The 14,865-nt window shown below is 39.4% G+C and overlaps 1 protein-coding gene and 1 pseudogene across 11 annotated transcripts in view; one reads left to right on the plus strand and one right to left on the minus strand.

Annotated features, from left to right (window-relative positions):
* Positions 1-14,865, minus strand: part of LOC111336388 (uncharacterized) — a 31,255-nt gene that overhangs the window by 4,306 nt on the left and 12,084 nt on the right. For 6 of the 11 annotated variants that reach the window (XM_088748010.1, XM_088748009.1, XM_088748013.1 and 3 more), the window contains 12 exons: positions 8,966-9,763; positions 8,762-8,807; positions 7,852-8,264; positions 6,245-7,017; positions 5,046-5,295; positions 3,527-4,291; positions 3,315-3,360; positions 2,634-2,954; positions 2,057-2,386; positions 1,424-1,671; positions 875-1,142; positions 409-504 (listed from right to left, as the gene is read on the minus strand). In XM_088748010.1, the coding sequence (XP_088604136.1) occupies positions 409-504; positions 875-1,142; positions 1,424-1,671; positions 2,057-2,386; positions 2,634-2,954; positions 3,315-3,360; positions 3,527-4,291; positions 5,046-5,295; positions 6,245-7,017; positions 7,852-8,264; positions 8,762-8,807; positions 8,966-9,763 (4,354 nt within the window). Of the gene's footprint in view, positions 1-408; positions 505-874; positions 1,143-1,423; positions 1,672-2,056; positions 2,387-2,510; positions 2,548-2,633; positions 2,955-3,314; positions 3,361-3,526; positions 4,292-5,045; positions 5,296-6,244; positions 7,018-7,851; positions 8,265-8,761; positions 8,808-8,965; positions 9,764-14,865 lie in introns of those variants that run through there. The other 5 variants (XM_088748014.1, XM_088748012.1, XM_088748016.1 and 2 more) reach the window with 5 other exon arrangements.
* Positions 10,897-14,860, plus strand: LOC148739984 (uncharacterized; annotated as a pseudogene).

Here is a 14,865-nt window from a genome sequence, read left to right on the forward strand (position 1 = left end):
GGAGTTTTATCCAAAATATTGTCTGCAACGTTTTCAAAACAAATTTTGTCTGAAAATTTTCGTGCAATGCATGATTACTGTTACAAGAACGCTTACCTTACTTGAAACCAATCCAATCACCTTACTAAATGAGTTATTGAAATTAAAAATATCAAAAAGTTTCTAATTTTCTTCATCATCTCTTGACTATTAAATCCTCCTTAACTTAATTTTGAAAGCCTCGGTTCACTTTAACCAAAAGAAATTTAACTTGTCTAAAGTAATTGACGAGTTTGTCTTGAGAAGGAAGTTAACGGTGCCGAGGTATAGTTGTTACCTCTAACATTAAACATTTTTTTAGTAATGCTTACAGTTATGAGATAATAGAAAATCTTTGAAAATCAATTAAATGACTCTAGTTTCTCCTACCTTCGTTGGGGAGTCTTTCTGCTCTTGGTAATTTAGCAGGTCTGTTCTTCTCATCGAGAGTTTCTTTATCCTCGAGTTTTCTCTTTTCTGAGTGACCTAAATCACAAACGAGGAAATGAGGCATTTTAATTCTTATACTTTCAGAAGCGATCAATGAGTAACTTCTCCCTATAATATCCATACATGACCCAGCAAACAGGTAATGAGAATACTCAAACTTATCTGGTTGTAGTTTATACCTTGATTGAACACCAAATTTTCCTGACCAATTTGCAAGGAAATATGTAGCAGCTAGTGGGGAGAATTCCCTCATATAGGGATTGTTGTCCAAACTTTCGCAATAAAAGCACACGTGGCACTGCAAGGGCCATCGTAAATGACAAGTTTTTTCCCCCCTGAATATTTCTACCCCTCCTCTCCCCCCCCCCCCATCTCATGGAATCTTTGTGTTGGGGGTTCTACTTACCTTCTATTGGCCTCAGACTGACGTAATGCAACTCATGTACATGCCCTAACACAAGGAGGTGTCTGTATTCACCTCTCTGATCTGGCGTGATAGTTGTGTTATCGGTAGAGGGCAAATTACTTATTACACGTATCCTTGTTTTATAATAGTTTGCTGCAGCACGAAGAATCAAGTGATCGCCCCAAGTCCCATCTTGCTGCATCTTTGTGAGGTAATCCTCCCATGAATGACAGTCATGGACAAAGCAGAAAAGGTCTGTGCCATCAGGCTGCAACAAAGAATTCAAATAACTCAAACATATGAAAAGAAGAAAAGAAATGGTATGAATGGGGGGATTTGGTTAGAGTAGACTCCAGTTAAACATTACAGTCTTAATGACAGTTGTTCTCAAGTTTATCTCACTTTTGCGATAATGCGATTCAAACACTTGAAAACAGTCATTGCGTGTTTATATGTAACTGTAACTGAATGTGTTAATCTCAGATAATGAACCCTTATTATATCACTTAAAAGGCCGAAATATAACATTTTAAGCTAACACGAGTTTACCGTTGTTGGGTTGTTCCTGAGGTACTGCACCAAGGTTCGTCGTACTTCACTCTGTTCGATTTTGATTCCTATGACAATGTCAAGTTGATCTGACAAGGCATGGAACAGACAATTTCCTTGTCCTTGATTGGGAAACACTTCAAAACCCTTTCCTAATGCAGCGATCTCTAGATCCCTCAATGGGTTACTTCTCTCAACATATCGACTTGTGGTACGAATGTTCAAGCCAGTTGGAGACACTTGTGCTACTGCAAGGGAGAAAAAACATCTCATCGCCCACACTCTAATCCACTTTCAACAAAGAATGTTCACATCTAAATTACCATGGGTTGCAATTTACGTCAGATCCTTAAATCTTCACTCTAATTCGTTCCAAAAAAGTACTGGATATTAAAGATCACGGCTAAGTTTCTCCCAATCATTTATGTAGGAATACACTATCAACTACATTTTGATGTTACTAAGTCCTCAAGACTGAAATTTCTTTTCATTGCCTTAAGTAAACTGCAACTGAAATAAGTTATTTACTGAAATGAGTCTAGCGAAGTTCTCTTTCGTAATCCTGACTAGGAGGGATGGGGGGACATAATCCAAACAACAAGTTCACTTACATGTACGTAATTCTCTTCTTACCTTGTTCAGTGTCCTTTACGATGTAGCAATACCTGTGGGCAAGATCTTTTCTTTGAACGAGGGGATGTTCTAAGCCTTGAGCAAGGGCCTTAAAGTCAGCTGCAGAACCGTTACATGCCTTCCATTTTCTAAGCATTTTATAACACTTTTCGAAGGTGTCTGGTTCTTCTCGGTCAATGCTGGACAGTTTTGGTTCCTCCAGCCTCAACTGTCGTCCTAGTACCTTCCAGCAATCAAAAATATCATTGGCAAGGTGTTCGAGATCAACTTGTGAAGGCGTTCCACCTTTAAGCGAGGCCGTGTTCTCCCAAGCCACTGAAAAATATCCATCTATAAGAAATTATTTGGATATAATCATTTGCTTGATCATCATATCTGCATTGGTTACCACACTGCCAAAACTAGCTAAATTAAAAAGTAACTGCATTTGCATTAGAGTATTACCTAAACTTACCGAAGAAAATCTCAAATTCCCGAACCATCGCTGTCCTCTACGTATAATATACAAATTTACCAGCATTAGAAGAAATTTATTAGTGAATACATACAATTTAAATAATCAATAGACTGAAATCACCTTGGCAAATTTGTGGAGTCACTGCCTCATTGTAACAGTATTGACGTGCAAGGTCTCCTCTTTTAATGGCTTCATGTTCCAAGGCTCGAGCCAAGGTTTTATAATTAGCAACAAAACCAAAGGCTTCTACCCACTTTCGTAGCATTCTGTAACATTTCTCATATACATCCACTTCTTCACGATTAATACAAAACATATTTGCTTCAGACAATTTCAGCTGTCGTCCAAGTGCCTGCCATGATTCGTGAATCTCACGGGCAAGGTGTTGGAGTTCATTATATGAAGGAGTTCCAGATTTCAGAGAGAAAGAGGTGGAAGTGTCTGTTAAAAAAATACAGCACTTGTGACTCTGTCACTGTGATTGAATGCGTCGTAAAAGACATTTGGCAACTTGCAACTAGTCAAGTTTAAAAATATCAGATAACAGTTTCCATGAAACGTTCAATCTCAACAACAGTAATTACTGAACTAAGCACCAGATAAAGGGACAAACGACATGGAATCAAAAATAAAAATGATATGCTCCCCCTTCCTTTACAAACTGAATTCAGCGCTCTTAGCTCAACTCTTTTCAAGGCCGTCATTTGGCGACCTAGATTCGTAAAATGGTTTCCAGTCTCAGCTTGGAGCTGAGACCGTTTGGAGGTTTTTTTTATTTAAAAAAAGTTACGACTTTCTTACCTCCACGAGAAAAAGTTTCCTCCCCATTCTTGACATTCTCGTCCTCCTGTACAGTAAGATAAAGACAATGTTGCAGATATGGATACATAAGCACTATGTTATCGAGCAGCTTAGTCTTTCCACCTTGCAGGGCCAGATGTATGATAATGTCTTAAGAATGACTCATTGCTTAGATGAAATGGACACCATTACATGAATACATGACAACTTACCATTGAGAACCATTTTTCTAGACCAGGAATCGTGGGTACTTTATCACAGAGACTTTTTCCACATAGCAGTCGTTCTGCTGGTGCCATCTTAAGAAGACAAAAGCACTCTTCATGGGTACAGGATATCTTGCCATGGTTCTGACAGTGTTTTCTCTCTATTGGGCAAAAGGGACATTTGACGCACAGCTCATACTTCAAATTGCCTCGCCAGGGAATTTGCTGAGCCATATCTTGCAACGTACTTTCTAGAAAATTTCGCAAATCTTTCTTAACTTCTCTTCCTTCAGCTAAACATTCTTCACTGACTGGTTCTCTGTGCTTCAAGATAATCTTGATATATCGCTTCTTGCAGAGAAGGGTTAACGGATGAATAAACTTTTTCTCGATAAAGAACCTGGCTGCATAGCAATACAGGGTGGGTGGTCGTTTGCACCAACTGATGCAACGAGAGACAAGCTGGTAAAAAATTCCATGGGGAACAAAACCATTTAAAAAGTCAAGATACAACGGACATGGATCGTCCATTTCACAAAGATCTTTCGGTAATGATTTAAGCTGCGCTGGAACAAAATACTGCACAGGCTCCTGCTTTGATGTTACAAACTTAGCAACAAGACCAAAACGCTCCATCATGTCTAAGATGTCCTTTTCAGCTACAGAATCTTCCTTAATAAACTTTGAGAACACATGACGGACAAGTTCCATGCAAAGGATCCCTGTGTCCTCTAGATATTTCCAGTAATTGATAAGTCTGGATTCTAGCCCCTAAATAAACAAACAACAATGTATTCGTGTACCTGATAATGGAACAATACGAAATGGCTTATCTCGTATTTCAAGCGTCTAAGAGTTTGCATTTGGACTCATGAATAGCAAAGCCCCCCTCCCGCAGCTCAAGGTCTGGATCTGCCTCTGTTATTAAAAGTTGCAAGCAAACCTTTTACAATCAACATTTAATTTATATACAACAGCAAAAGCATTTTTAATCAAGTTTGGTTGTGATGTTGTTTGCTTTCTTAAATAAGGATCAAAAGGGCTATAAAATGATAAAATTAGAAGGTTAGTAAAACTTGACTGCATTCTGACCAGTTTCATCAGGTATTCTTGTTTCCTAGACAAAACGATCATTGTTTCCATTTAATTGTAAAAGTGCTCTCCCATAATAACCAACTCTAGATTTCAGATAATCACAGGAATAATTTTTTTGAGCCTAATAATAGTAACAATAATACTTACAATTACTACTATTAATTTTTTGCTAATAATGATAATAACAACAATAAAAGTTTACAATAAAAAACAATTACATGTATTGTTCCATTTCATTGTAAGGGTTAAAAGTTTCGAATAGCAAGGAGTATAGAGGAAATGGGTTCTTAATCTATTTGTTCAAAAAATTTGCAAATATTGGCGTGGTATTTTTTTAATTTTGTCTTTTACATTGACTAAAGCTGAATGCCCTAGCTTAAGTGGCTTTGAAATTCATTCAATGTGAGCAGAAAAATGAAACATTTCTTACCACTTCCTCGTAACGTGGAATAGTAATCAGTTGTTTGAATAAGTCAATCAGCCACTGAGCCTGCAGGACAACTGTACTGCCATGTTTTACTACCACACCAAGGTCATGATAGAAATCCAGCATTACACCAAGCTCAGTCTCGTCTTTAACAAAGCACACCTCCTTGACAATGGCTTGAAGATCTTTGATATTCAAGTAAAACGTATGGTTTCCATTTAAAGCTTGAACCACTTTCTCAAAATTGAACCATCTGTCAAAGAAGAAAATAACATTAATTAATAATAATGATGATAACAATGACAATTTTAACAAAAAGGAAACTTTGTCTCACTATCCTAAGCACTGCCTTTATTATTCCTATGCTTTCCTCCTTCCTTTCCTACATCATTCCTCGCCCCTTTCTTCACTTCTCCATCTCCTTTGTTTACTCTGTAATAAATTAAATTGCACCTATACACAAAATCAGAGGAGCAGGATTGGGGCAGTGGTGAAAGTACTCACCCCCCCCCCCCCCCCCACCCCTGTGGCCCTGCAGGCTCAAATCTCAGATCTGGTGTTTCAGGTGGGTTAGGTTTTCCTCTAGGTCCTTCCATTTTCCTCTCTCCACAAAAAACAAACATTTGAAATTTCAATTCAACCTGGAAACTGTGGACAAGAGGAGCCACCTTGTGGAATGTCCTATGCTAAATCTCATCCCATTCCATGTTATCCCCCCACGGCCACTGTACATGCACCAATAGAGATGATTGGAAATATTGCGGATAAATAAAAAAATTCTGAACATCTGAAATCGGGAGATGTGTATTTGCACATCACATTCTCCCCCCTCCAAATTAAATTGCTAATTGGGCAATTCATTCTGGTCCACTCTCACATACTGGGAATCACTACATATGTTCCCCATAATCCAGGAGAATTGGCAAACTAACACAGTAACTACCGGTAACCTAACAGTGTAAATTCAACTACTATTATCAGGGTTCTCACAAAGCTGCCACTAATTATAGGAACTGAACTATGGATTCAATCTAAACTCTCCATTGATCATCTTTGTTAGCTTTAGTCTGAAGCAGTGAAAGCCACAGTTGAATTCATTTCAAATCACTGCTGCTATCCAGTAAGGTGATTGGCAATAAAAATAATGGTATTGCTTTTGATCAATAGTGAATCAGTCAGTGTTCTTATAGTGGCCACAGTACCTTACAGGGACCTCTTCTCCCATATAAGGCTCCTCCTTCAACACTTTCAATATTTCCTCTCGAAGTTTAATAACTCCAGCATTTGAGGATGACTGGGTGTTGTCTATAGAGAAATATTGGGTGATCACATGTCTTCCGAAGTCCTTTCCAGAAAGTTCCTTCTGAATTTGAATGTTCATTTCTTCAATGTCCTGAAATGGTTTGTCAGCATGTGTTCCAACCATCAACACTGGAGGTCGCACATATGGAGGTTCCTTCTCTCCTGCTTCTTGTTGTGTTGGGCTGATCGCATCAACTGAAACTAACCATGATAAAAGATTTTCCAAGTTGGTTTCTCCATTTGGATTTTCCAAACGTATGTCATGGATACCTTGTCTAACATATGGCTCTGCAGTTTTGTTTAATCCTTTGCTAAGATTGCAAACCAATAGATACAGTGCTCGGAAGGAAAAAAACACTGGATGCGAGGCATAATAGAGATACTGACCAGCTAGGTCCCATACATCAACATCTACAACTGGTTCCGTAGGTGAGCAATCGCTCTGCAGATTTAAACCTTTCAAATACTGAATAAGGTATTCAGTAAATTCCTCTGGAGGTGTTGATGCATCAATCCTTAATTGAGACTCATGGTGTTTAGATTTTCCCATGTGGTGACTAGAAGACTTGCTCTTCGAGTGAGGTGTTTTGGGTGCAGAATGATGACTGGCCAATGTATTATGTTCTTTGGTTTTGTGAGATTCATTTCTGGATAGATCTATGGTGGCAAATTCCTGAAAGCCAAATGGGAATTCTGTCATGCATACAGTTATATTTAAGAATTATTACTCCCAAAGCACGCGTTGGATACGAGATGATAGATAGGCGACGAGGCACGTAGCACCAAGTTGGCTATAATCATCTCATATCCAACAAGCGCGAGTGGAATAATTGTTTTATTAAAAACATTAGATTAAATTATTACATTTTATTAAAATGTTTAGCTCCCTTTTAATTTTTAGCTGACCTGTAGGCTTACCATATTTGTAGATTATGGTATATTGGCTCATATACCATAATGACTAAACCAATAAAAAGTCTTGAATTGCATTATCCAATGATCCAGTTTTTAATAAATATATATACATAAATACATACATACATTTATTACACAACTTGGGCAGTCAGAGGGCCAATAACTAAAATCAACCAATCAAAATGCTCTATTGCCGGTCAATATTCTCTCAGTATTGGACCGGGCACTGTCCCCAATGGTCCTGAATGATACCGCACTTGTGTCCCTTTGAACTTCAGTCGTATAGTAAATCTCTTATTAGCGAAGCTTGCTCGGGACCGATATTCTCCCAGTACGGCCCTCGCGCTTGGTTAATAAGATATACATACTTCACTCTACATTTAATGTATTGAGTACTGTTTTACGAATACATATATATCTCTCTATATATATATATATTTATGACGAGGCAGAAATTGCAGTGACCAAGGAGGGGTCTTAGACTATCGGCTTTGAAGCAGCAGATCACAAACTTTCTGGTCACAACTTCAATTTCCTGGGAGATAATGATTTAAGGATTATTGAAAAAGCTTTTAAATCACTTGTTACATACAGTGTTTGGAATATGCAGTTCACCACCCTGAGTTTTGTGAGATCTTGTCTCTTTTAGTTCACTTTGAGGCGTCAAATCCATCTTTGCTTCTTCATTTTTTAGGTCACCGGCCACTATTCTTGCCAGCTCCTTTGCAAACTGAGATACACCTTCCTTCTTAGCAGTGCGTTGCCAATTCGTTATCTGATCAACATCAACTTTGAATGATGAAAGGTCTACTTCAATTCCAACAGTACTCTGCTCTTCAGCATCAAATGGCAAACCTAAGAGGGACTTTTTGAGACTTGTTTTTCCAGCACGATCCTGGCCAATCAGCATGATTCGAGCACGGTAGACCTTGACTTTTCCAATCCGAAGTGCATTTTCATATGCCTGTTTTGCTCGTAGTCCTAGACCTTTGATCTCATGGGGTACTACAAAAGACAAAGTAAACCTTACTAAGTAATTAATAGTTAAATAATTATCAATTATTACTTAATTAATCAAATAATAATCAAACATACCAATACAACTTTTAACCCTTTACATCTTTTCATTTCATGTTGCACTCAAGGTGGAAAGCTTCCACTTGACAACAGTTCTACAAATTGATCATGTCTTTTGAATTGACTTTCTAAATTCCTTACTCTGAACAAGAAAACAGCCAATTCTTCAATTTGACGTTTTTAAGTAAACAGTGACATGGGTGCTGTAAACAATAAAAAAGAAGATGAACAGAAATCTTCAAATTTGCATCAAAGTACACAGTGGCAAACCTCATAACTAAATCAATACCTTGCAAAGATAATGGGATAGTGGAAATTTAGTCGTTTGAAAAAAAATATTTTTAGTTGCATGGTAACCAAATAGACTGCACCCAGCACGAAGCACTGTTGCCTTTTCTCATTTCCAAAAGTCACGATTCTCTTACCTCCACGAGATAGAGTTTCTTCCCTTTTCTTGACATTCTTGTCCTCCTGTGCAATAAAATCAAGACAGAAAACACACTGATGCGATATCGACAGATAAACACTATGCTATCGTGCAACCTTCTCAATTCTTGCTGGGCCAAATTTATCATAACGTCTTAAAATTGACTTATTTGGAATGGACACTATTATACACGACGACTTACCATGGAAAACCATTCATCTAGACCAGGAATCGTGGGTACTTTATCACAGAAGCTTTTTTCACAAAGCAATCGTTCTGCCGCTGCCATGTTAAGAAGACAAAAACACTCTTCATGGGTACAGGATATCTTGCCATGGTTCTGACAGGGTTTTCTCGCTATTGGGCAAAAGGGACATTCGACGCACAGCTCATACTTCAAATTGCCTCGCCAGGGAATTTGCTGAGCCATATCTTGCAACGTACTTTTTAGAAAATTTCGCAAATCTTTCGCAACTTCTCTTCCCTCAGCAAAACATTCTTCACTGACTGGTTCTCTGTGCTTCAAGATAATCTTGATATATCGCTTCTTGCAGAGAAGGGTTAACGGATGAATGAAATTTTTCACGATAAAGAACCTGGCTGCATGGCAATACAGGGTGGGTAGTCGTTTGAATCCATTTTCCGAGCACCAACTGATGCAACGAGAGACAAGCTGGTAAAAAATTCCATGGGGAACAAAACCATTTAAAAAGTCAAGATACAACGGACATGGATCAGAGGTTGATGCTTCCCATTTACAAAGATCTTGATCTTTCGGTAATGATTTAAGCTGGGCTGGAACAAAATACTGCACAGAATTCTGCGTTGATGTTACAAACTTAGCAACAAGACCAAAATGCTCCATCATGTCTAAGATGTCCTTTTCAGCTACAGAATCTTCCTTAATAAACTTTGAGAATACATGACGGACAAGTTCCATGCACAGGATTCCTGTTTCCTCTAAATGTTTCCATTTCTGAAGGAGCCTGGATTCTAGGCCCTAAATAAACAAACAACAATAAATTCGTCCACCTGATGACGGAATGATGCGAAATAGCTTATATCGTATTTCAAGCGTCTAAGAGTTTGCATTCGCACCAATGAATAGCAAAAGGTCAACAGTGTAACTTTACGGTAATTATCAAGAGTTGCAAGCAACAATTTTACAGTCACCATTTAATTTGTATATTACAGCAATAGCATTGTTAAGCAAGTTTGGTTGTGATGTTGTTTGCTTTCTTAAATAAGGATCAAAGTGGCTATAAAATGATTAAATGAAAAAGTTAGGACAACTTGACTGCATTCTGACCGGTTTCATTGAGTATTCTTGTCTCCTAAACAAAACAATCATGTTTCCATTAAAAAGCCCATTTCCAACTGAGATGCCTTGCGCGCCCGGATCATTTTTCATATATGAAAAATACGCTATTTTCCTTGTAGTTGCGGAATCGCTTTGATATCTTCTTCCATCTTACTAATTAGGACTTTCAAAGTTCCATCTTGAATCATGTGAGAGCAACAAACTATCGTAGTATCCATATCAGTAAATAGTTTTTAATTCTTACATGTATGACGGTGAAAAACGTCATTTGAAAAGTTGATGCCGCCGAAGAAGCGGTCTAGAGGAAGGCCGAGTCTGCCCGGCTCGGCAAAGGTTATTCGACTTCGAGAGTCTCTGTATAATTTATGGAGGGCAAGGAAAACAACCATGGGTTTCTGTAACACTACAGACAGTGCTTTTGCAGAAATGTTACTGCATTGTTCCTACGATGGAACTAGAGACTACGGAGAGATTTTTTCGAGGTGAGAATAATTATTGGAGACTCTATGGTGAGCAAGGGTCAATTTGTGGGCCTTGACTGGAACCGCATCGCGCGGCTACACAGCCAAGTATTGGTAAGCACCTGTGAAACTCACTAACAGCATCACGCTGTCACATTAAGGCATATCAAGATGCGGCCAACCAACCTCCAAAGTGAGCATGTAAAAATGAAACAATTTTTAGTGTAATAGAAAAATCCAAGCCCCAGATGGGACTTGAACCCACGACCCTGTGTGATCTAGTCGGATGCTCTAACCACTGAGCTACTGGAGACTCTATGGTGAGCAAGGGTCAATTTGCTAGTTTTAGATCACGGAGGGTCGTGGGTTCAAGTCCCATCTGGGGCTCAGATTTTTCTATTACACTAAAAATTGTTTCATCTTTACATGCTCACTTTGGAGGTTGGTTGGCCGCATCTTGATAAGCCTTAATGTGACAGCGTGATGCTGTTAGTGAGTTTCACAGGTGCTTACCAATACTTGGCTGTGTAGCCGCGTGATGCGGTTCCAGTCGAGGCCCACAAATTGACCCTTGCTCACCATAGAGTCTCCAGTAGCTCAGTGGTTAGAGCATCCGACTAGAATAATTATTTGACTGATTTTTACTTGAGATCCTGAGATATGTATGTAAGCGATCTCATTTGTAGAAGTGATTCTTCTATAATTGAAATGCGTAAAGTAAATCAGTTTTGGCCACTATTGGTTATTTGTTTAAATTTTATTTAGTGCTGAGCCGAACAATTTCCTTCAACATCAAGTAAGCTTTGTACAAGTTTTATACCCAGACTCGATTTATGATTTTTCAGTCTCAAATATTTAGCTGCAAATTTGTTTATTGTGTTCTTCACCAAATCTTTGTTTTTCTTTTTAATAGTGTTTGTGAATGACTATCAGAGTTCGCCATTTAACAATAGCGCGATTCCAAAACAAAAACAAATGACTGCAAAGGATCTCGGATGGAAATGGGCCTTTAATTGTAAAGGTGTTCTCCCATGATAACCAAATCTAGATTTTAGAGAATTGCAGGAAAATTTTTTAAGCCTAATAATAGTAACAATAATCATTATTATTATTGCTTAATAGTAGTAACAATAATAATTATTATTATTGTTAAGCCTTGACAAAAGCCTGGTCAGAGATCGAAAGCAAAGGAACATCAAGAATGTCTTGAGAAACGATTAATACTGTGGAGAAATGGCCAGATTGAGTCCCTATTACGCGAAGGGAGAATAATCCAACGGCGCTTATTAAAGTCGAACAAGAATGATCCACCAAATAGAGCACGCATTTTTGCAAAGTTGGTCATGGAGGGTCAGATTAATTCGGCCCTGCGATATCTCAGTCAGGATGATAGCGGAGGAGTATTACCGCTGACCAGCGATGTTGTGAGACAACTGAGAGAAAAACACCCTGATGCGTAGAGGGCCAAGCTAGGGTCGATGTTGTTCGGGCCTGTGGAAGATATGCCTGACTTGGTGTTTCAAGGAATTAATGGAGAGCTTGTGAGAGAAGCTGCATTAAGAACTAAGGGGTCTAGCAGCCCCTCGGGTGTGGACACCAATGGCTTCAAGAGGATCTTGGCATGCAAGTCTTTTAACAGATCAAGTGTCAACCTATGTGAGTCTATAGCTACACTCACAAGAAGACTGTGCACGGAATTTGTTGTCCCGCTGACCATTGAACCTATCGTGGCCTGTCGCCTTATTCCGCTTGACAAGGGTAACGGTGAGGTGCGCCCAATTGGTGTGGGCGAGGTGATTAGAAGAATAATTGGCAAATGCGTCACAAGAGTCACAAAACAGGATGTGATAAACGCTAGTGGGGCCACGCAGGTCTGCGCTGGTCAGAGGAGTGGCAAGGAAGCCGCAATACATGCTATGCGCAATATCTTTGAAGGCGGTGAAACTGATGCTGCCTTACTAGTTGACGCCTCTAACGCCTTCAATTCACTAAACAGAGCGGCCACGCTTAACAACATCTGAGTGCTATGCCCATTGATCGCCATCTATGTAACTAACACTTATCGAGTTCCTGCGCACCTTTTTGTGGTTGGTGGTAGTGAGCTTAAATCTGCAGAAGGAACCACACAGAGAGACCCCTTAGCTATGTCAATGTATGCAATTAGTATACAACCGTTAATGTCGTTGCTTCAAAATCGAAGTACTGCAAAACAATGCTGGTTCGCGGATGACGTTACAGGAGCAGGATCCCTAGAAAAGGTTAAGCAATGGTGGGATGAGTTGAGAGGCTGGTCCGGCCCTTGGATACTATCCTAACTCCAAGAAGTGCTGTGTTGTTGTTAAGCCGGAAAGGGAAGGCCACGCGAAGGAAATGTTTTCAGGGACTGGTATCAACATCACCACCGAGGGACGCAAACACCTTGGCGCTGTGCTGGGCTCTCGGTCTTATCTTGAGCAATATGTGGGTAGCACGGTAGAAGAGTGGGTGAAAGAAGTGACGGGGTTGCGGAGTTTGCAAGATCTCAGCCACAAGCTAGTTACGCCGCATTCACATTTGGGCTTCGACACTGGTGGACGTACTTTATGAGAGCACTGCTGGATATTGAGAACCTACTGCAGCCTTTAGAGCATACAATCTCGGATGTACTTATACCGTCGCTCACAGAACGTAACTGTTCTGAGGAAGAGCGTAGTCTGGTAGCATTACCAGTGCGTATGAGAGGCCTTGGGCTCATTAATCCATCTGATACTGCGGATGCGGAGTATTCAGCGTCTGTTAGGGTAAGCGCTCCACTTGTAGGCAAAATAGAGGCGCAATCCCATGAGACCCCAGAAGAGGCCGAGGTACAACGACTAGTATACGTCACCCGGAGAGAGAAGGATGATAGACTAAAAGAAAAGCTCGAGGAGGTGAAGGCCATATTACCAGACAAGATACAGAGAGCCGTAGACCTGGCCCGTGAAAAAGGCGCATCCAACTGGCTTACAGTTATTCCTCTCAAAGACATGGATTTTGATCTCAACAAGCGGGAATTTTGGGACGCTATGAGGCTTCAATATGATTGGCCAATACCCGATAATCCATCAGTATGTGTTTGTGGGAGCTTGCTTACAGTGGATCACGCGATGATCTGCCAGCGTGGAGGCTCAGTCATTCAGCGTCACAATGAAATACGCGATCTACAGGCCGAGCTGCTCGACATGGTTTGTTACGATGTGGAGGTGGAACCGGCTTTACAACCTATTACAGGCGAAGAATTTGCCAGAGGGACTAACCAAGCCCCTGACGCACGCCTCGACGTCCACTGTAGGGGTTTCTAGGAGTGACAGAGGGCTGCTTTTTTCGATATAAGGGTGTGTCATCCCAACGCAGACTCATACAGAGATCTTAGCCCCAAGCAGATTTACAGGATTCATGAAAATGAAAAGAAGCAAAAATACAACTCCCGTGCAACAGAAGTAGAGCAGGGCACTTTCACCCCACTGGTATTTACAACGACGGGGGGATGGCTGACGAATGCCTGAGGTACCACTCAAGATTAGCTGAGCTATTGTCTGCAAAAAGGCAAGAGAGCTACGCCACAACAATTTCATGGGTCAGAGCGAAAGTGTCCTTTGCAATTTTGAGGAGCGTGCTCGTATGTCTAAGGGGATCTAGAACCCCGAGAAGGAGGAACTTATACATAAAAGACAGGCATCTGGAAGTAGAGAAGGGTCGAGCAAGACTTCCTTAAACTCATCAGTTATAGATTACTTTTATAATTCTTATAGTAAATTTTTCTTATTCTTTTGCGTTGAACTTTTGAAGACTTTGCATTTCCTTTATCAAGAGACTTAAAATTACTGTTATCATTGTTATCACTACAATCATTTTTATTATCATTATTATTATCATCTTTATTATTATCGAAAACCTCGAGAAGTAAACGTAGATGAGGTGTGTTTTTCTTAGCTTCTGATGGACATTTTGATGTGTTTTTTGATTTTTAGGGTTTTTATCAAACTTTTGTAAATATTTTAGGTGATTTTAAATAAGCGGAGTGTATTATTATTATTATTTTTTTGATAATAATGACAATAATAAAAATAACAGTTTACATAAAAAAAAAAAAAAAAAACAATTACATGTATTGTTTCCATTTAATTGTAAAAGTGTTACTTGTAGTATAAAGGATATGGGTTCTTAATCTATTTTTCCAACAATTTGCAAATATTGGTGTGGCATTTTCTGTATCTTGTCTTTTGCACTAAAAGCTGAATGCTCTAACTCAAGCAGCTTTGAAATTCATTCAGTGTGAACAGAAAAATGAAACATTTCTTA

The sequence above is a fragment of the Stylophora pistillata genome, chromosome 2 (assembly GCF_964205215.1).
Source record: "Stylophora pistillata chromosome 2, jaStyPist1.2, whole genome shotgun sequence".
Taxonomy (NCBI): Eukaryota; Metazoa; Cnidaria; class Anthozoa; order Scleractinia; family Pocilloporidae; genus Stylophora; species Stylophora pistillata.